The 22,513-nt window shown below is 42.2% G+C and overlaps 1 protein-coding gene across 1 annotated transcript in view; it reads right to left on the bottom strand.

The window, feature by feature from the left end:
• Positions 1–14,640: 14,640 nt before the first annotated feature.
• The window catches only part of pdgfc (platelet derived growth factor c), a 158,381-nt gene continuing 150,508 nt past the window's right edge, over positions 14,641–22,513 (bottom strand). Inside the window, exon 6 of the mRNA XM_051928584.1 lies at positions 14,641–15,385. Coding sequence (XP_051784544.1) covers positions 15,257–15,385 — 129 coding nt within the window. The 3' untranslated portion in view covers positions 14,641–15,256. The remainder of the gene's footprint in view (positions 15,386–22,513) is intronic.

The raw sequence follows: 22,513 nt of genomic DNA, 5'->3' as shown, positions 1-22,513 counted from the left end.
AATTGAGTATCATTTATTAGTTGAAATTTTTGTGTTTTTCAAGGCTAATATTATATTGTTCAAACGTTTGTGTTGATTAATCTTTGCTGTACAGCATGTTTTTTAATGTTTAAACACTGATTTTGTTGGAAGTACCAATACAATAAATATACGAGGTGAGACACAAAAATAACTGGACTGGTAAAAAAAAATATTTATAGATGAATTCCAGCATTCTAAACATTGTCACCTTCTATATACTCCCCCTCCCGATCTCTACACCGCTCCATACGTATCTTCCATTGATTGAAACAGTGCTGGAAGTCTTCTTGCTTGAGGCTCTTCAACAGGCTTGCCGTTTCTGTCTTCACTTCTTCCATTAAAGAAAAATGTGTTTCCTTCAGGTCATTTTTGATTTTCAGGAACAAGTAAAAATCAGATGAATAGGGAGGATGATCGAGGACAGAAATGATTTTGTCAGTCAAAAACAGCTTTATGGAAAAAGAGAAAATTCGTGAAAAATTTGATGTTGATTCACTGTCCGATTTTTTCGTGCGCGGGAACGTTGTCTTGTCTTGTCTCGTTGTTCACCCAACATTATCACGGCAAGTCGTGTAGCGATTGTTGTGCAAATACTGACAGGCCTATTCACAGGATATTCCTAGCCGGTCGGTGGCTTGAGAAGGTGTGTAGGAGGGTATATAGTTCTATGATTCACGTCAGGGCGACCTCCAGAAGGTTTTCTAGGAAAGCCCCAAGCCCAGTCCGTTTTTTTTTTTTTTGTGTCTCACCTCATATGTTTAATTTTATCAACCATTTACATTTTTAATCCTGTGAGTGGTTATATAGGTAGGGACCCCAGTGCACTGCTTTGCCTATAATACTGTTAAGATGGCCCTGTGTAAGTCTGAGTGGGAGCTGCAATGAACCGGCGACCTGTCCAGAGCTGTTTCCTGCCTTTCACCTGCTGATGCCAGGGTAAGATCCAGCGCCTGTGCCCTGAGTTCGATTTAGCAGGTGTGACGCTGTTATGCTGCGGTGGGCTGACGTCCTGCCCAGGATTTGTTTCCTGCCTTGCGCCATGTGTTGGCTGGGAATGGCTCCAACTGACCCTGGTGACCCTGTAGTTAGGATATAGCGGGTTAGATAATGGATGGATGGATGGATGGATGGACATTGTTATGCCAGATTAACACATTCTAGCAGTAAGGTTTGTGCAAAGAAGCCTTATAAAAGCATTCACAGACAGCAGCAAGGATGCATCCTACGTTTAAAGTTACTAATTATAATGAGCAAAATAAACATCTGCACGGGTATAATCAGGTGAAATGTCAGCTGAGACCGGAGCCTAATTGAAAGGTTTAAACACATGAGAGGCGTGAAGAGTGATTGGACACATAATGAGGCGGCGTAGAATTAGGACTGAAGTCTCCCAGAACCTTTTGCATGAAGAGGGTGACTAGAATTGACAAGTGAGAGATGCTCTGGAATCTCAATCAACAGACCATGAGGACTAAGGGTCTTTTAAAGCAGCATTATGTAAAAAGCTGAATTTAATTTAGCCATTTTTATTTGTCCGGTCAGAAAACTGTAGTTGAATAAGGTTACTGAATATTAAATAAAGAGGTTATTTTGAATCACCTTGTCCTATAGTACCGTTTTTGACATTCTGAAAACAAAGGATGATACATTCTTAATTTTCAATCTACAAAAGTAAGTGTTTCAAAGCAAAAATGGTAATATTTTAGTGATATGTTCAAGGATTTGGAGAGCTTGCTTCATTCATTCTTCATTTGTCTGTCAATAAAAGCTTATACTGTATATACTGCCGTATAAGTCGGGTCCTGAACCCAGAAAAATCGATCATAAAATCAGACCCCGACTTATACGCCTGTTCAAAAATACATTTATTATTTTTTCTTTTTTAATATCTTCTTGCTTCCTCGAATCTCTCATCAGTTTCTCAGACACATCAAATGTTGTTGCAGCAGCCCAGTTACCAATTTCTTTCACCACTTCAATGACTTTTCATTTAAAACCAGCTTCATATTTTCTTCTGATCGAACGCTCCATCGTAGATAAGGGATACTCTTATGATAAAGGTGTATGAGGGTGTGAGATACAAAAAACACAAAACAGCGCAAACGTCGCTTCAGAATAGTTTGGGTATTATGGTGTGGTCACGTAGGCACAACACATAGAAAATAAAGGCCGTGTGCTCCGTGGTGACTCTCTCAGGTGGGCGTTAGCATATCATAATCTCTTGGACCAATAAAAAGAGCTTTCCACATTCGACTCATACGACCGACATTATAAAATACCGGAAATTATATGGTAAAATTAAGCCCCGACTTATACGCGGGAGAACTTAAATGCAAGTATATTCTGGTATTTACATTTATTTATTTAGCTGACGCCTTTATCCCAAGCAAATTACAACATTTGAGATACAATTGCTTACATTTCTTTTCCACAGGTGGGTGAGGTGACTTGCACAGGGTCACACAGTGTCAGTGGGTTTGAAGTCCAAAGCCTTAACCACTGCACCACACCACTTATTTCTATCAATAAAAAAGTAATTATCACTATATTTTGTGACAATAAGATTAACACTGAAATCTTCAACTCATCCCTAAAACAGGCAACCAACCCACAGGTTTTCAGAAAGACCACTGTCGTTTCCAGGCCCAAAAGCCAAAAATGGATTTAACCTTTAAAATTATAAACAGAGAGCAAGACACATATGGAGGAGATGTCAGAAGCAACAACAGAGGTGGAGCCACCTGGCAATTACTTCCTGGAACTGCCCTCCGCCTTATAAATCTGGAGAGTCTTCCCAGAATTCCTGGCAGGTTCATTATGGAAATGCTAAGGAGCAGATGACTGTACTTGTGTTTATTGAGTATTTGGTACAATCGGGAATATTTGTTTTCTGGATTTTTGACCTTCTTCATTGTTTTTTGATCTCTCCTTGGATTGCTGTACTCAAACTTTGTTTGCCTTGGATTGCCTTTGCTGACAACTACTTTTTGCCTGTTTATACTACAGAACTTTATGTTATTTCAGAGTATTTTTGGTAAAGATAAATCTTTCATTTTATGAAGAATTTACGTGATCCTCTGTATAACTAGCTGGGGTTTTTGTCAGGATTTTCCTCTCTAGTGGACATTTTTAGAACTGTTTGAGACTTACAAGCTTGTGTTGTCATAACATTGGGATGAGAAGCCCCACGGTGTAACTTAGTAGAGTGCTGATTGCCATCGAGACATGAAATGGACTTGCTTGACTCTTAAAAAGTTGCTGGAGAGTCTCGATACTGAGATCTAGAAACTGGATGCCATTTTCTGCCTCAGTATAGGAAGGAGAACAGCTGAGAGAAATCTGCCTCTGCAACTCCACCCAGAGGCGGCCTTAGGGGTGTGCGTGGCCTAGGGCTGACCAACCCCATGTGGGGACAGTTACATCAAAAGCTGTTACTGGTATGTGTGGACTGTATAAACTTGTGCACAAATTTAATAAAAACTAGGGGGCTTTGCCCCCCTCCCCCCCTGCCTGCACTACCTGCCAACCACTTTGTGTCTCTGCCACTCGTGTTGTGAAGAGGGGGGCCGAACGCACCCCTAGGAGATGTGATCACTCCTCCGAAACCACCCTTAAATGATGATACAATGGGAAACACATACAGTTTTTTTTTTACCTCCTCTTTGCTCGATCAGCTGCTGGGTTGCTGCTGCTGACGTGCCACGTGATCTGCATCTCGCGCGGCGCACTTCTGTCATATCACCTTTGTCCATATATTCAATCTCTTTTCGCTTTTACCTTTTCGTCAATATCGCATTGAATTTTGATTTGGAATTACATCGTGACAATGCAATGTTTAACTGCCCATGAGAGAATATCGGTTCTTTCTCTCTACAAGAAATGTGTCTGACATAACCACGCAGAACTTTTCCAAATCTCTTTGCTAAAGCTCTTGTTGTCTCGCGGGACGTGAAAGTGTCTCTGAGACAATCACTTCTTGTCTCCTTCCAAGATTTTTTTTTTTTTTATAATAGAGAGATAATGGTAACAAGCACCGGATTTTCTGATTACAGTATTCAGCTAAATTTTTGCAAGATAACATGCTGACTTTATCAAAATATAATGATATCATCTATTTAAAAAGTGCAATTCATAATTCATGACAATACCACGACAGTGCGAAATGTGATCCGGTGTCATGCAGAAATTAGCAAGGCCTCTTCTAGAAAAATACCCAAATTGCAAGTATACCTTGAGTCTCGATATGCAGGATGTCACAGTCATAACTCACATTGATGTCATGTCAGCTGGTAATATCATGTTTTTGTGCATTAATATTCAGACATGTTTATGGCTTACAATTAAAATGTGAGTTTCAGTGTTTCCATAGGAAGTGTGAAATTAACGTAGAGGTATCATCATGAAATCTCCTACCGGTTTCCAGGTTCAGAGACAAAAATCCAATTTTCTTTCCTTCTGATTGGAAAAGTCGTTGATGACATCTTCGTAATCTAACCTGGGTGCAGTGTCTTTTTCTATCGATAGGAGAAGCCAACCCAGCAACTATTGGGCTATACCTAGTTTAGGAAGGGATTATACTGGCGACCCTTTTCGGGAGATGAAGGTGGACTATGGAATGTTTTCAAAGACGTAAATGTACAGAATTTGACATCGAAGAGAGATTTTAAAAAGGTTTCTCTTAGAAGCGTCTCACATATATATACAGTATACTGGAGAATATAACTTGACAAATCTGCTTGAACAGGACAGGCGGACCTGAAGAGTGGGGCCCCATAGGCACAGGGCCTGGAGTGGTCTCCCCACTTGCCACCCTCAAATGCCAACTCTTGACCCCACCACTTCATCAGCTAATTTCCAGTGGCTGTCGTGTGAGAATACCAGGAGAACTTCAAAGTTCATGGAGCTGGGAAAAAGTGTGGCAGATGAAGCTGCCATTGGTCTCAGGTGAACAGTGCCAGGCAGAGGCCATACAAGAAAAGAATGAAGCATATTGTACAGGAATTACAGAGAAGACATGGATTGAAAGTCTTAAAGCTGAGATCTGGACCTGGAACGCCATTTGTATCACCATGTCGGCAAAGGCAAAGACAGCCAAGAATCTGTTACATCTGGAGCTCCATGCCAAGTGGTTTGCCTGCCCACACATGATGGACAGATCATAGAAATACAGCGTTTACTGCAACAACCCATACTGCATAACAGGCCACTGCAGTTTCCAGCAGCCCTGCAACACTCTCATTATAAGCTAACATTTTAGTCCTGCTGTGGGATGAAGTAAAGATGTGAAAGGTAACCAGAAGCAAACGCAACATCGTAATTTAATAACCACAGGCAACACTCTGGTAAGAGTGGCATTTTCATGCAGTGGTGTTTTTTAACATTATGAAATAATGATACCACAAATGAGCGTTAATTACGAACCTTAAGAACATCTGGTTCTATATTTATATACTACATTCAAACACCACGAAATGTGTTAATTTTAAAAGTTTCAAATTGTTTAGACTTCCAAGAATCAAATCTGTACAGATGCATTTCATTTCTGAAGCTACAGGTCTGTGCTCGATATTGTCTTCATATATTCTATTGATTATGTCACTTTGTAGAATTTTGATAGTTTCTGGAATGTTATTTAGGTGTCAGTGACACATATCATGTCTGTCAAATCTCTCTTAAGTTTGCAACGTCTGTGCGGATTGGTGTTTTTTATCTTCAAGGATAGTTTGACTATGCCAAGGTTGTGTTACGTGTCCTGTGGCGTTGTGTAGAGTTTAAATAAATAATCACAACCCGAGAGTGTGCAGGATCCAGTTGGATGTAGGGGTACGCCAGTATACTTCACTCTGGGGATGATTGTGGTGCTTGGCTGATCAACACTCACCTACAAGGCAAGCGGATTAGTTGGGTGCCACACTCATGCCTTGGAGGTAATGCCAGTTAGGCCCAATAAATAGGTGCCAACGTGACAGACAGGGGGAAGACAAGAAAGGAAGGAAGGACAGAAACAGAAAAACGAAAATGAAAAAGATAGAGATTAAAGAAGAGAGAGTGAGAGAATAAATGAGGGAGGATGTGGAGATGCCAGGGGATAGAGGAGATGAGGAAGGCAGCTGGGAGCAGAGACCCTTGGGGGAGTGTAGGGTGAATGCTAGAGGGCTGAAGAAGGCCACTCCAGCTGAGCGTTTTTATGGAGAAGTTGGAGTGACCCAATACTCGTAGGGGGCTTCCGAATAAATCAAGGAGTTGCAGCAGGAGACAAAGGAACAAAGCTTGGCACAGCACCCTACTGGGAACCCGTGGGACAGTATGGACCCAAGCCTGTGAAAAGGGCTGGCTGTGCCTGTCGGCAGGATGACTCCTCTGTCTGCAGGATCCCGTGTCAGGTAAGCAGAGGAGACATCGGTTTTAGAAGAATGCAGTAAGTCTCGTGAGTTCTTTTAAGGACTGTTTTTAACCTAACTTTTAATGAAATATATTTATTTGATGGATTTTAACCTCCACGTGCACTTGTTTTTACAGATTATTTCTTTATTGATTGTTTGTTTATTATGGATGGAGCAGTGCACTATTGGATTCTTGGTTTTGATTGATATTACATAAAAGCACTGAACACTTTTACACCTACCCCTTACTCCACCTGTGTGTCCTCATTTGTCCGGCTCATCTCGGTACATGGCTAAGGGTTCAAGAGGCTCCCGGATGCAACAAGGAGCGTGGAGCTGACAAATGAACATTACAAATGGTGGCAGCTGTGGAATGAGCCATGGCGATAAGGAATAAAGAACAGAAGAGGAAACAGTGACAGGCTGAACCAGGCCAAGGGAACGCCCACGTAACACCTGGCTGCTGCAGATAGATGGTCATTTCCAGAGGGTGGGAGTGGACTGCCTATCTGCCTTAAGGTTTGCCAACTGGGGTCCCGAACTGTTTCATGCGTGCTCCACAACCATGACCTGACTGTTTGAGGACAAGTGCTAGAGGACAAAGGAACAAAACTGATTGCCACAAGTCATGTCATTTTCTAACTTGCTTAATCCAGACCAAGGTTTGGGTTGAATCAGTTGGATCCTATAACAGCTACCAAGGCAGGAACAAACCGTGGACAGGGTGCTACTCCATCACAGGGTGAGCAAACACACACCCATCACACTATAGGGACAATTCACCTTTGAACAGTGGGATAAAACTGGAGCACCCAGAGGAAACCCACACAGACATGCGGAGAAGATGCAAACTCAATGCAGGGAGGACTGGGACACAAACCCTGGTCTCCTTACTGTGAGGCAGCAGCGGTCCCTCCGTGCTTCCCAATTACCACAAGCGAAGAGCTCAAAACAAAACATAAGGGAGTTACAATTCCCAGATTTTTAAAACTTACCAGCTATCACTTAGATATTGCCTGTGTCACAAACGTGCATTTGGGAGACAGTTTACATGCTCAAATAGATGTAATTACCCTTTGAACCAGGGGTTGGCGCAGCCCTCTAACTCTTTTTCCTCTCTTCCGGCAGCACAACTGAAGTATCCCCCCATCAACATCACTTCAGGTTCCCATCCTCAAGACTCGCCTCTTCATGATGTCACTTCAGGTTCCCATCCTCAAGACCCACCTGTTCATGATGTCACTTCGGGTTCCCATCCTCAAGACCCGTCTCTTCGTGACATCACTTCGGATTCCCATCCTCAAGACTTGTCTCTTCGTGACATCACTTCTGGTCCCCATCCTCAAGACACGTCTCTTCATGATGTCACTTCCGATCCCCAACTTCAAGACCCACCTCTTCATGATATCACTTCAGGTTCCCATCCTCAAGACCCGCCACTTTGTGACATCACTTCCGGTCCTCATCCTCAAGACCCACCTGTTCATGATGTCACTTCGAGTTCCTATCCTCAAGACCCACCTCTTCATGATATCAGTTCAGGTTCCCATCCTCAAGACCTGTCTCTTCGTGACATCACTTCTGGTCCCCATCCTTAAGACCCACCTCTTCATGATGTCACTTCGGGTTCCCATCCTCAAGACCCGCCTCTTCGTGATGTCACTTCCGATCCCCAACCTCAAGACCCACCTCTTCATGATATCACTTCAGGTTCCCATCTTCAAGACCCGCTTCTTTGTGACATCACTTCCGGTCCTCATCCTCAAGACCCACCTCTTCATGATGTCACTTCGGGTTCCTATCCTCAAGACCCGTCTCTTCATGACATCATTTCCGATCCCCAACCTCAAGACCCACCTCTTCATGATATCACTTCAGGTTCCCATCCTCAAGAGCCACCTCTTTGTGACATCACTTCCGGTCCTCCTCCTCCTCAAGACCCACCTCTTTATGACTTCACTTCAAGTTCCCTTCCTCAAAACCCGTCTCTTCGTGACGCCACTTCCAGATCCCATCCTCAAGACCCGCTTCTTCATGATGTCACTTCTGGTTCCCATCCTCAAGACTTGACTCTTCATGACATCATGTTTTGCAAAGTCTACTATATATACTGACATCATATTCTCTTGGGTCAGTTCCGATTTGAACTCTGTCTGACGTCAAGATGTCATTTCCTTTGTTTGTGCGACAGTATATGAGGGATCCCCCCAAACCTTTGACGGTGTTTTTCTTTATTTTGCACCTGTTACTTGTCTACACCTGGACTAATGTGCCATTGTATTTTTCTTTTTTATTTCATCGGCCTCCCCAACTTTCAAAATCCTTTTCATGCTGGGAGCCTTTTGAACAACAGTCCCAAAGTGCAAACTTTACAGTTGTACAGAGCAGACATTGGCACACATGGGCATCTAAAGGCAGCTTTCTCCCGTTAGCTGCTGAACTGGGATTGGACGACATTAAACTTTCCAGAAAATAATAATTTTCTTATTTTTATTCCATCAAGCATTTATCAATGAAAAGGGCCTACTTTAGCCTTAATGAATCATCAACAACAAAAATTAAAAGAACGAGCCATGGGCTTTAAAACATTTACTCTTTTGAAGGACTTTAATAATTGTGGACATTTTCTAGCATTCTGAAACACTACTGAATAACTTTAATGGTTATTTATGGATGACAGATGCTCATAGTTTCCTTATATTTTGTGTAGATGCACAGCATATACATAAATATTTACAATCTCCAAACCTCTTAATCCAATTCAGGGCCACGGCACGTGAAGCCTGTAATAAAACAACATACTAAGAGGTGACATGATTGAAGTATACACAATTATTTAGAATTTAGCTCTTCAGCAAGGACCATGGGACACAGATAGAAACTGACTTCAAAAGGTTTTTTTTTCATACAGAAAATTATGGAGACATGGAATAAATTGTCACACATGATGGTAGACAGTAGCATTATGGATTTAAAAAGACAACACAGTGTAATTTTGGAGAAATTAAGTGAATAGGGTTGGCCAACTTTTTTTCAATGTTCTAGTAGCCTAATAATCTGGAACCCGCTTAACCAACTTCACATTCAGAATGTTCACAACCTATCCTGGGAAACAAGCCTAGACTGGCCATGAGTCCATCTCGGGCCCACTCACACACACATTCACACTATCATAGGGCCAATTTGAAATCTCCAACCTGGTGGCACTGGGTTTGCGTCTGTGTGGAATTTGCATGTTCTCCCCGTGTCTGTATGGGTTTCTCCTGCATGCTTCAGTTTGCTCTCACTGTCCAATGACATGCAGGTTGAGTGAATAGACATTACTATATTGGTGTGTGTGTGTGTGAGTTCATCGTGCGATGGACCATCAGCCTTTCTAGGATTTGCATCCTGGTTCCTCCCTGAATGGCGTTTGCATGTTCTCCCTATGGGTTTCCTCCAGGTACTTCAGCTTTCTATCACTGTCCAATGACATGCAGGTTGGGTGAATAGGCATTGCTATATTGTCCCTACTGGTGTGTGGGTGAGTCAGTGGGTATGTGTGTGTTTGCTGTGTGATGGACTGGTGCCCCGTCCATGGTTTGCCTCCCGGTTCCTCCCTACATGGAATTTGCATGTTCTCCCTGTGGGTTTCCTCTGGGTGCTTCAGTTTCCTCTTACTGTCCAATGACATTCAGGTGAGGTGTATAGACATTGCTATATTGGCCCTAGTGGTGTGTGTGTGTGCATGTGTGTGTGTGTGTGTGTATATTGTTGTGTGATGGACTGGCGCCCTATCCACGGTTTGTGTCCCGGTTCCTCCCTGCATGGAGTTTGCATGTTCTCCCTGTGGGTTTCCTCTAGGTGCTTCAGTTTCCTCTTACTGTCCAATGACATACAGGTTACGTGAATAGACAACACTATATTGGCCCTAGTGGTGTGTGTGTGTGCATGTGTGTGTGTGTGTGTGTGTGTATGTGTGTGCATTTACTCTGTGATGGATTGACGCCCTGTCCATGGTTTGTGTCCCAGTTCCACCCTGCATGAAGTTTGCATGTTCTTCCCGTGGGTTTCCTCCAGGTGCTTCAGTTTCCTCCTAATGTCCAAAGACATGCAGATTAGGTGAACTGGTGACATTAAATTGGCCTGTGTGTGTGTGTGGTGGGTGTGTTTGTGCCATTGCTCACCCTTCAATGGACTGGTACCCTATCCAGGTTTGTTCCTGGCTATGAGCTGCAGTGCAAGCTGGGATAGGCTCCAGCAGATCCGTGACTCTGGTCTTTGAAGGACTCTGGTTAGAAAACAACATGGCATGTCCTTAGGGCTCTGGGAGGAACACTGGAGCAAAACCCATACAAATACAAGGAGAAAGTGCCAACTCCACACAGACAGTGGGTGGACCAGGTGTGGGTTTCAAAGCTACGACACCAAATCTAAGAGGTAGGTGTGCTAAACTACTGCACCACCATGCTGTCTGAAGCCAGTTATATCAGTACAATAGCGACTGCATGAACGATCCTGAAGCTTATGTGAGCCAATAAGACAAGACAAACCAGAATTTTACTTTTATGTGTATATAAATTATACAGAAATGCAAGGGTCAGTCCTGTCACCATGACCTATCCATCCTCCATGTTTCACACCAGTATGATATCTTTTTCACTGTATTTCAATTTTAATGGCCAGAAGCTCATAAACAGTTTGTAGTACATCAACAACTTTTTTTTCTGAGCTCCTATAATTTCCTTTCATCAAGGTCAATTTATGCTCACCGGCAACTTTATTAGGAATACCTTGCTAGTCCCGGGTTGGAGCCCCTTTTGCCTTCCGAACTGCCGTAATTCGTCGTGGCGTAGATTCAGCAAGGTGCTGGAAACATTCCTCAGGGATTGTGGTTCATATTGACATGACACCATCATGCAGTTGCTGCAGATTTGCCGGCTGCACATCCATGATGCGAATCTCCCGTTCCACCACATCCCAAAGGTGCTCTACTGGATTGAGATCTGGTGACTGTGGAGGCCATTTGAGTACAGGGGACTCATTGTCATGTTCAAGAAACCAGTTGAAGATGATTTGAGCTTTGTGACGTGGCCTGTTATCCTGCTAGAATTAGCCATCAGAAGAGGACACTGTGGTCATAAAGGGATGGACATGGTCAGCAACAATACTCAGATAGGCTATGGCATTTAAACAATGCTCATTTAGTACTAAAGGGCCCAAAGTGTGCCAATAAAATATCCCCCACACTATTACACCACCACCAGCTTGAGCCGTTGATACAATGCAGGATGGATCCATGCTTTTATGTTGTTGACCCCAAAATCTGACCCCACCATCCAAATATCACAGCAGAAACTGAGACTCATCAGACCAGGAAATGTTTTCCAAATCTACTATTGTCCAATTTTGGTGAACCCGTGCGAATTGTAACCTAAGTTGCCTGTTCTTAGTTGACAGGAGTGGCACCCGGTGTGGTCTCCTGCTGCTGTAGCCCATCTGCTTCAACATTCGATGTGTTGTGTGTTCAGAGATGCTCTTCTGCATACGTCGGTTGTAACGAGTGCTTGTTTGAGTTCCTGTTGCCTTTATATCAGCTCAGACCAGTCTGGCCATTCTCCTCTGACCTCCGCCATCTACAAGGCACTTTCCCCCAGAGAACTGTTGCTCACTGGATATTTTCCCTTTTTCAGATCATTGTCTGTAACAGGGAGGTGCTGTCAGGGCAGGCAGGTGAGGGAGAGCTTCACTTGTCATCATGAAAAGTAAAAAAAAACTAATAATGATAACATAAAACAAAATTTGTCCACTGGTCTGTGCTATAAATTTGTCTTCTGTATGATTCCAATAATTTTGATCATTTTTATAGTCAAAATAGCTGAATTTGTGCATTTCCTGTTCAAATACAGAGGAGAAACGTGAGGTGCAGCGGTGACGAGCCTCACTTCACCTCGGACTGCGCTCTCCCTCACACACGGGGTTGATGCATGCAATTGGCGCATGCCTGTTGCTGTCTCTCTGTATGTCGCCAATATAATGTTTGCAGACACTTTTATTATACACCCTGACTTTCTAATATCTGTAATGAATGTGTGTGACATATTTAGTCTTGCTGGTTGGACATAAAACTGCAGTGAAAAGGCACAAGGTGAGGCAGACAGTACTGTGTTGCCCAGAAGGGGGCACATGTGAGCCCAACAGGTGCTCGTTGCTGCTGTTCTCTAAGCTGAGGCACCAATAAGTTAGCCACATCAGAAAGTCAAGTGCACTGCAGCAGTCTGTTTATTTTTATTTTTTGTTCTGACTGACTGCCAAAATGGAAGATTAAGACTTTTAAAACTAAAGGAAAATAAGGAGGACTTTTACGGGGACTTTTAAGAAAGTGACGGAGATTTTTGTGGAGAAGGATAGGCGCTTGGACTTTATTTACAAGTAAAGGTAAGACCACAAACGGGTTTCAATTTTATAAAAAAATGGGATCAGACTAAGAAAATAAAAAACAATCCAATATTTAAAAACTAAATATTGACCTTAAATAAAATATTCTTTTGTTTTTTTTGTTATCCCTTTGCTGAACAGTCTGTATTAAAATTGATTAAAGCATCAGAATTAAAAGCTTTTAAAAACAACTAAATATTTCAATTAAGTTCAAAACTGAAATCCGTTTTTCTCGTACACCACTCTATACTTTCATTCATCCATTTTCCATCCCGCTGAATCCGAACACAGGGTCACGGGAGTCTGCTGGAGCCAATCCCAGCCAACACTGGGCACAAGGCAGGAACCAATCCTGGGCAGGGTGCCAACCCACTGCAGGACACACACACACTAAGGCCAATTTAGAATCACCAATCCACCTAACCTGCATGTCTTTGGACTGTGGGTGGAAACCGGAGCACACCCACGCAGACATGGGGAGAACATGCAAACTCCACGCAGGGAGGACCCGGGAAGCGAACCCAGGTCTCCTAACTGTGAGGCAGCAGCACTACCACTGCGCCACCCCTCTATACTTTCATTTGTACTGAATGAGTGTGAATTGTGAAATTGCAACGCAAATTTAGAACACACAGAGGGTTCAGAGCAAATGCGCTCTCTCTCGCCGCTATACATGTAACGTTCTTTCTTATCCAAATATGCGCCTTACCTATATGTGTGTGTAAAGAATGCTGATGAGATATGAAACATAACCAGCAGTCAATCTGCAGGCTGCCAACTGAACAGTGAATAAGCTACTCTTTGGGGTTCATATATTTGTAAATCCGTCTCTGAAGGAGTCAGTACCTCACCAGCCATGAACCTCAATGCACGTCACTGCTCTGTAAACCATAGGGATGGTTGTGCGTGAAAATTCTAGTAGATCAGCAGTTTCTGAAATATTCAGCCCAGCTCGTCTGACACCATCAACCATGCAACGGTCAAAGTCACTTCAATCCCCTTTGTTCCCCATTCTGATGCTCAGATTGAACTTCCGCAGGTCATCTTGACAATGTCTACAGGCTGAAATACATTGAGTTGCTGCCGTGTGATTGGCTGATTAGACATTTGCGTTAACAAGAAGATAGATAGATAGATAGATAAAGAAGGTGTACCTAATAAAGTGGCCAGTGAGCGTAGCATTGCCTATTAAGTTAACACACACGGTCCTTGATGATGTGGCATTGAAAACTGGACTACCTGACGAAAAGAAAAAATGACATGGAGAGAAGATGTAAACTTCACCCAGACAGCGACTGGGGCTGCATGATCTGAACTCCGGACACTGGATCCATGAGGCAGCCATACCACCCATACACATTTATGTTCATTAATATGTCAGCTTTCATTTCATCGATTGGTTCTTTTAAATGCAAAAAGCCAATGTAAGAATGCCTTTTCTCTTCATGTGTATCAAATGCTTATATAAAGCTGACAACGTTTGTTAAATACATGCACATTTAGTAAAAATAAAAAGCAGACCTGTACAGGAATATAAAAATAACTGATTAAAATTCTAAAAAAAAAATTGAATGATAAAATAAAATCATTCCTAGGAAAGAGTAGTTGAACAATACAAAACTGCTTATGAAAAGGTAACTCCTTGTCTCCATCACAATAGCTTCTAAACCATGTCATTGTTGTGCTGCACAGTTTTTTTTTTAATTAAAACAATTTCTAAAAATACAAATGTATTTTTTTAAGGCAACTGTCTAATTTGGGACGAAAAATTAAAAAATGAACAAAGCAAGCCAACATTAGAATCATAAATGTGGCAAAATAGGACGAAACGGATTGAATCATTTGCAGTTCAATAAAATCTACAGTTATGTTAAAGGAGTAGGATAGACGACAAAAGCAAAATGCTTTGTTTTTAATATACAGAAGAATATTTTTGAAAAAGTAGACCAACCCCCTCCCCCCCCAAAAAAATATATATATAATAAGATCATATTAAAAAAAAAAGAACTTTCCTAAACACAGAGGTCTGTGGGGAGTACAGGTCCAGTGCTGGCAGCATAAGTTTAAAAGCAAAAACGAGAGTTCCAAAAATGTTATTCCTCTTAAGAATGTTGACGGCTTGTCTTATAATCCACACTTCAACAAGATTTCTTAGGAGAAATTGTGAGCAATCCCTTCTTTCTCATTTCCATTTGTGATTTACTCTCGCTTTCACAAATTTCAAGATAAAACAATGCTCTCCTTAGGAACACAAAGTGCCATCCATATGTCCAAAATCCCGGCCAACGGAGTCAGCATTTCCCAGTACTTCATTCATTTAAAAATCCCCCCCCCCACGTGATACTGGAGATAAAAGGGGGGGAACTGAAAAGTTGTACCCTAAGAGCTCAATACCATTTGATTGTGCTTTAGTGAAAACTTTGAATTGTGTTCTTTTATCCATCAGGACTGCTGCTGCTGCTGCTGCTGCACACACAATCGCACTCCTCGTGATGTTCCAATGGGACATCTGTCATCGATTTTTGCCATCCTTTTCCACCATTTTTTGGTCTCAGTTGGAGAACCTAGAAAGAATACCAAAAGTAATTAGTATGCTGATGAAAATATATTAAAGCAACTACTTACATAGGAAGCAGGCTTTTGATGTAGCTGCTCATTTTGAAACAAAGGTACTAAAAGTGCAAAGGGATTATACACGGTTTACACACTAAGAGCGTAAGAGGGGGATCGTCAAAGTCTCTGTGGACTGAAAGTGTTAATGGCTCATAAGAAAGTGTCTTAGAAGGCACATTCTGATGAAATTAGATTAAATAGGCTGAAATCAGATGTGCTCTTGGGAACCTTAAGTGCAGCAGAAATTTTTTTGTAACCTTGGCCAGATCTGTGCCTTGCCACAATTCTGTCGCTGAGCTCTTCAGGCAGTTCCTTTGACCTCATGATTCTCATTTGCTCTGACATGCATTGTGAGCTGTAAGGTCTTATATAGACAGGTGTGTGGCTTTCCTAATCAAGTCCAATCAGTATCATCAAACACAGCTGGACTCAAATGAAGGTGATCTCAAGGATGATCAGAAGAAATGGAAAGCACCTGAGTTAAATATATGAGTGTCACAGCAAAGGGTCTGAATACTTAGGACCATGTGATATTTCAGCTTTTCTTTTTTAATAAATCTGCAACAATTTCAAAAATTCTTTTTTTTGTCTGTCAATATGGTGTGTTGTGTGTACATTAATGAGGGAAAAAATTAATTTAAATGATTTTAGCAAATGGCTGCAATATGACAAAGAGTGAAAAACTGAAGGGGGTCTGAAAACTTTCCGTACCCACTGTACCTGTGGAAGCATGGAGGTGTTTAGGAGAGATGATGGCAGTGGAGTTTTTTAACCAGATTGTTTAATGGAATCTTGGAAAGTGAGAGGATGCCTGAGGAGTGGAGAAGAAGTGTACTGGTGCCGATATTTAGAAATAAGAGGGATGTGCAGGACTGCAGTAACTACAGGGGGATAAAATTAATGAGCTGTTATGTATACAGGTGCTGGTCATAAAATTAGAATATCATGACAAAGTTGATTTATTTCAGTAATTCCATTCAAAAAGTGAAACTTGTATATTAAATTCATTCATTACACACAGACTGATGTATTTCAAATGTTTATTTCTTTTAATGTTGATGATTATAACTGACAACTAATGAAAGTCCCAAATTCAGTATCTCGGAAAATTAGAATATTGTGAAAAGGTTCAATACTGAAGACACCTGGTGCCACACTCTAATCAGCTAATTAACTCAAAACACCTGCAAAAGCCTTTAAATGGTCTCTCAGTCGAGTTCTGTAGGCTACACAATCATGGGGAAGACTGCTGACTTGACAGTTGTCCAAAAGACGACTATTGACACCTTGCACAAGGATGGCAAGACACAAAAGGTCATTGCTAAAGAGGCTGGCTGTTCACAGAGCTCTGTGTCCAAGCACATTAATAGAGAGGCGAAGGGAAGGACAAGATGTGGTAGAAAAAAGTGTACAAGCAATAGGGATAACCGCACCCTGGAGAGGATTGGGAAACAAAACCCATTCAAAAATGTGGAGGAGATTCACAAAGAGTGGACTGCAGCTGGAGTCAGTGCTTCAAGAACCACCAGGCACAGACGTATGCAAGACATGGGTTTCAGCTGTCGCATTCCTTGTGTCAAGCCACTCTTAAACAAGAGACAGCATCAGAAGCGTCTCACCTGGGCTAATGACAAAAAGACCCGGACTGCTGCTGAGTGGTCCAAAGTTATGTTCTCTGATGAAAGTAAATTTTGCATTTCCTTTGGAAATCAAGGTCCCAGAGTCTGGAGGAAGAGAGGAGAGGCACAGAATCCACGTTGCGTGAGGTCCAGTGTAAAGTTTCCACAGTCAGTGATGGTTTGGGGTGCCATGTCATCTGTTGGTGTTGGTCCATTGTGTTTTGTGAGGTCCAAGTTCAACGCAGCCGTCTACCAGGAAGTTTTAGAGCACTTCATGCTTCTTGTTGCTGACAAACTTTATGGAGATGCAGATTTCATTTTCCAGCAGGACCTGGCACCTGCACACAGTGCCAAAGCTACCAGTACCTGGTTTAAGGACCATGGTATCCCTGTTCTTGATTGGCCAGCAGACTCGCCTGACCTTAACCCCATAGAAAATCTATGGGGTATTGTGAAGAGGAAGATGCAATACGCCAGACCCAACAATTCAGAAGAGCTGAAGGCCACTATCAGAGCAACATGGGCTCTCATAACACCTGAGCAGTGCCACAGACTGATCGACTCCATGCCACGCCGCATTGCTGCAGTAATCCAGGCCAAAGGAGCCCCAACTAAATATTGAGTGCTGTACATGCTCATACTTTTCATGTTCATACCTTTCAGTTGGCCAACATTTCTAAAAATCCTTTTTTTGCATTGGTCTTAATTGATATTCTAATTTTCCGAGATACTGAATTTGGGACTTTCATTAGTTGTCAGTTATAATCATCAACATTAAAAGAAATAAACATTTGAAATACATCAGTCTGTGTGTAATGAATGAATCTAATATACAAGTTTCACTTTTTGAATGGAATTACTGAAATAAATCAACTTTGTCATGATATTCTAATTTTATGACCAGCACCTGTATGTAAGACTAAATATAAGGTCTATTTAATATTACAAATAATTGCATTGAATGTGTGATGTGCTTGCACCTTGGTATTAAGGTACACGTTACTGCTGGAACTTGTTACACACATAAAATGTTGAAAGTTTGATAATTACTGCAATTGTGTCTGTCTTTATTAATATACTAGTATACTGTTGGTTTAAGTGTAAAAACACAACTTGAGCCACAGCATGAAGTTATGGGCAAAAGTAGTGAAAGCTCGGTTAAGAAGTGAGGTGATGATTAGTGAGCAGCAGTATGGTTTCATGCCAAGAAAGAGCACCACAGATGCAGTGTTTGCTCTGAGGATGTTGATGGAGAAGTTTAGAGAAGGCCAGAAGGAGTTGCATTGTGTCTTGGTGGACCTGGAGAAAGCATATGACAGGGTGCTGAGAGAGGAGCTGTGGTGTTGTATAAGGAAGTCGGGAGTGGCAGAGAAGTACGTAAGAGTTGTACAGGATATGTACGAGGGAGGTGTGACCGTGGTGAGGTCTGCGGTAGGAGTGACGGAGGTGGGATTACATCAGGGATCGGCTCTGAGCCCTTTCTTATTTGCAATGGTGATGGACAGGTTGACAGACGAGATTAGACAGGAGTCCCTGTGGACTATGATGTTTGCTGATGACATTGTGATCTGTAGCGAGAATAGGGAGCAGGTTGAGGAGACCCTAGAGAGGTGGAGATATGCTCTAGAGAGGAGAGAAATGAAGGTCAGTAGGAACAAGACAGAATACATGTGTGTAAATGAGAGGGAGGTCAGTGGAATGGTGAGGATGCAAGGTGTAGAGTTGGTGAGGTGGATGAGTTTAAATACTTGGGATCAACAGTACAGAGTAATGGGGATTGTGGAAGTGAGGTGAAGAAGAGAGTGCAGGCAGGGTGGAATGGGTGGAGAAGAGTGTATGGAGTGATTTGTGACAGACGGATATCAGCAAGAGTGAAAAGGAAGGTCTACAGGACGGTAGTGAGACCAGTTATGTTATATGGGTTGGAGACGGTGGCACTGACCAGAAAGCAGAAGACAGAGCTGGAGGTGGCAGAGTTAAAGATGCTAAGATTTGCACTGGGTGTGACGAGGATGGACAGGATTAGAAATGAGGACATTAGAGGGTCAGCTCAGGTTGGACGGTTGGGAGACAAAGTCAGAGAGGCGAGATTGCATTGGTTTGGACATGTGCAGAGGAGAGATGCTGAGTATATTGGGAGAAGGATGCTAAGGATAGAGCTGCCAAGGAAGAGGAAAAGAGGAAGGCCTAAGTGAAGATTTATGGATGTAGTGAGAGAGGACATGCAGATAATGGGTGAAACAAAACAAGATGCAGAGGACAGAAAGATATGGAAGAAGATGATCCACTGTAGCGACTCCTAACGGGAGCAGCCAAAAGAAGAAGAAGAAGGCTGAAATCAAACAAATTACTGGGACTAGAGAATATTTACCCTCGAGTTCTTTAAGGAGGATAGCGAGTACAGATATAAACCCTGGACACATATATTTAGGAAGTCAGTCCACACCAGTGAAATTCCAAAGGACTGGAAAATGGCAAATATCATCCTATAATGTAAAGAAGGTGACTGAGAAGTGTGATATAGCGGGTCCACGGCTCTAAACTAATGGCCAGTTTCTTAAATAAATAATGACCGCGGTTTAAGGAGGGGACGTGATAGTGTGGCCAGAGTAGTTCCCAGGAGCGATACGGGCGTGGGTGTTTCCGGATCGCCCGTTTTCATCATTGACAGTGAGAGCTGCTAATCGCCACACCTGTGCCATGTCCCTATTATAAAAAAGAGGAGTGGGAGTGCAGATGGGGAAAAAGAAAAGACCCAAATCTCAGTCCGGAGGGATAAGCTCTACGTAGTCAGGGGACAGAAGGCTACCGGACCAGTGTGGAAGGCAGCTGTACCAGCAGGTAGGGCGACTTCCCTGTTGCAGGGCCTGAGGGGCTTTAAGTGGAGAAGGACAAACAAACTGTGACTGCTTTCACTTCACTACTCACATGTAGTCTTTTCTTGCTGAACTGGAAGAATCCTAACTCTCCTATTCTAAGCTAGTGGGTAACTGATGTTCTACTATTTGAAATTGGAAAAAAATTAATTATCTCTTTGAGGATCTATTCAAAGCATTTTTAAATATGGCAAGATCTAATTAATAACATTTTAGAATAAGCACTTATATCAGGGAAAAGGACCTTCTCCTTTCTTTGTTGTCTTTAAAGATTTGCTCTTCCTGTTGGTTCACCTCTCTTTCTCTTGGGTGGGGTTTGAATTCTGTTTTGTTAAGTTTGACTTGATTGTATGTAATGCTATCTTCTTCATTGTACAAGGAGGGGTCAAGCTAAAATTAGGAAATGGGATTTATCAGAAAACTGAATCATGTCATTTCTCAGTGGAGTCTCCACCCTTCTCAATGCACTTGCACCACCTGCCTGGCAGTGCCTGGATGCCAGCAGAATAAAAGGTTTTGTCTTGTCCTCGCCACCACTTGTGCACCACTTTCTTCATGTCATCATCTGTCTTGAAATAATGATCACCCAGATGTTTTTTTAGCAGTCCAAAAATGAGATTTACAGAGAAAGAAATAAGTGCATTATATTATTGTGCTTTAGTTAAAGCATTTTTAAGGTATTTTGTATAATAAATATGTGTGTGTGCACCTGGGACTTGTGTCTGTGCAGTTGTATTTGGGGTGCTGCAACCCACCATTGGTCACTATATATATATATATATATATATATATATATATATATATATATATATATATATATATATATATATATATATATATATATATATCCATCCATCCATCCATTATCCAACCCGCTGAATCCGAATATATTATATATTATATATATATTGTGGGATATGGCCGGCATGTCATCCCGGCCAATACCCCCAAGTCGCCAGGTGGAGCCCTGCCTGCAACATAGAGGTGCCCCGAGTTCCAGCAGGGCATCATGGACAGTGGAGGTTTTCATCACAGCCCTGCTGGATACCATGGGAACCTCCTATAACCGGGAAGTGCGTATTAGTCATGGCGATGGAGCGAATGACTCACGTCCGGGTTGAAGAAAAGGAGTTTTTATCTGACCTGGAAGTGTTAACAATCACATGGACAGAGAGAGAAACACTTCCGGGTCAAGGACTATAAAAGGACTATGGGAAATTCCAGACGTCGAGCTGAGCTGGGTGGAAGGGTGGCAACGCGTCTGTGAGTGGAGGATTGGTTATTGTTTATTGATTATTGTGTTATATATGAGTATAGTGGAGTGGAGAAAGCTTGGTGCACATAATTATTATAAAATAAAGTCATATTGGACTTTTATCTGGTGTCTGGCGTCTCGAACAAGGGTTCAAGGGAGTGATAGCGCCCTTTATCTGTTACAATATATATATATATATATATATATATATATATATATATATATATATATATATATATACAGTAGAACCTCAGTTCACGACCCTAATTCGTTCCAAAACTCTGGTCGTAACCCGATTTGGTCTTGAACTCAAGTAATTTCCCCCATAGGATTGTATGTAAATACAATTAATCCGTTCCAGACCATACGAAATGTATGCAAATATATATATTTTTTTAAGATTTTAAGCACAAATATAGTTAATTAAACCATAGAATGCACAGCGTAATAGTAAACTAAATGTAAAAACATTGAATAACACTGAGAAAACCTTGAACAACAGAGAAAACTAACACTACAATAGTTTGCACCATAGCGCTACCAACTGCTGGCTAAAAACACTTCTTTTTTAATGAGTTTTAAGGACAGGGAAAAAAATGAACATTTGACAAAATCCATAATTTAATAAACCACCAACAATGCACGCTACGAACCGATCGCTGTAAACAGAAGTGAAAACAAAAACAAGCCTGGTGCATTCTTTAAGTGCCTTCTATACCTTATGTGTCCAGCTCTCTCTCTCACGCTGCCTGTGTGTGTGTGTGTGTGTGTGTGTGTGTGTCTCACTCTCTCTCTCTCTCTCTCTCTCTCTTGCTCGCTGCACAGGAAATGCACAGGGAGAGACTGAACACGTGCAAACCGAAAGGGAACCTGGCTTGTTCGTATACCGAGTGTGTGGTCGTGAACAGATGCAATAGTTTGGCGAACTTTTTGGTTGTAAACCGATTTGTACGTGTTCCGAGACGTTCGTGAACCCAACTTCCACTGTATATGTATATATATATATGTATATATGTATATTGTGATGGACGACAGGCCGCTAGGATGAGCCTTCCGGACAGCATGATGGTGCCCCGAGTTCCAGCAGGGCTTCATGGACTTTGTAGTTTATATACACAGCCCTGCTGGATACCTTGGGGGCCACTGGGAGTCGCTGTAAGGGGGCTAGTGGGCTCTTGTGTGCCCTATAACCCGGGAGTGCGTCAACATCACGTGACCGGAAGGAGCGACGTGCTCCCGGGATGAATAAAAGGACTGTTTACCCTGACCCGGGAGGAAAACGGACTTGTGGGTTTGGCCAGGAACCACTTCCGGGTCAGGGGATATAAA

Source organism: Erpetoichthys calabaricus, chromosome 5 (genome assembly GCF_900747795.2).
Source record: "Erpetoichthys calabaricus chromosome 5, fErpCal1.3, whole genome shotgun sequence".
In the NCBI taxonomy this organism is placed as follows: domain Eukaryota; kingdom Metazoa; phylum Chordata; class Cladistia; order Polypteriformes; family Polypteridae; genus Erpetoichthys; species Erpetoichthys calabaricus.
This window is presented reverse-complemented; position numbering and strand designations above follow the sequence as displayed.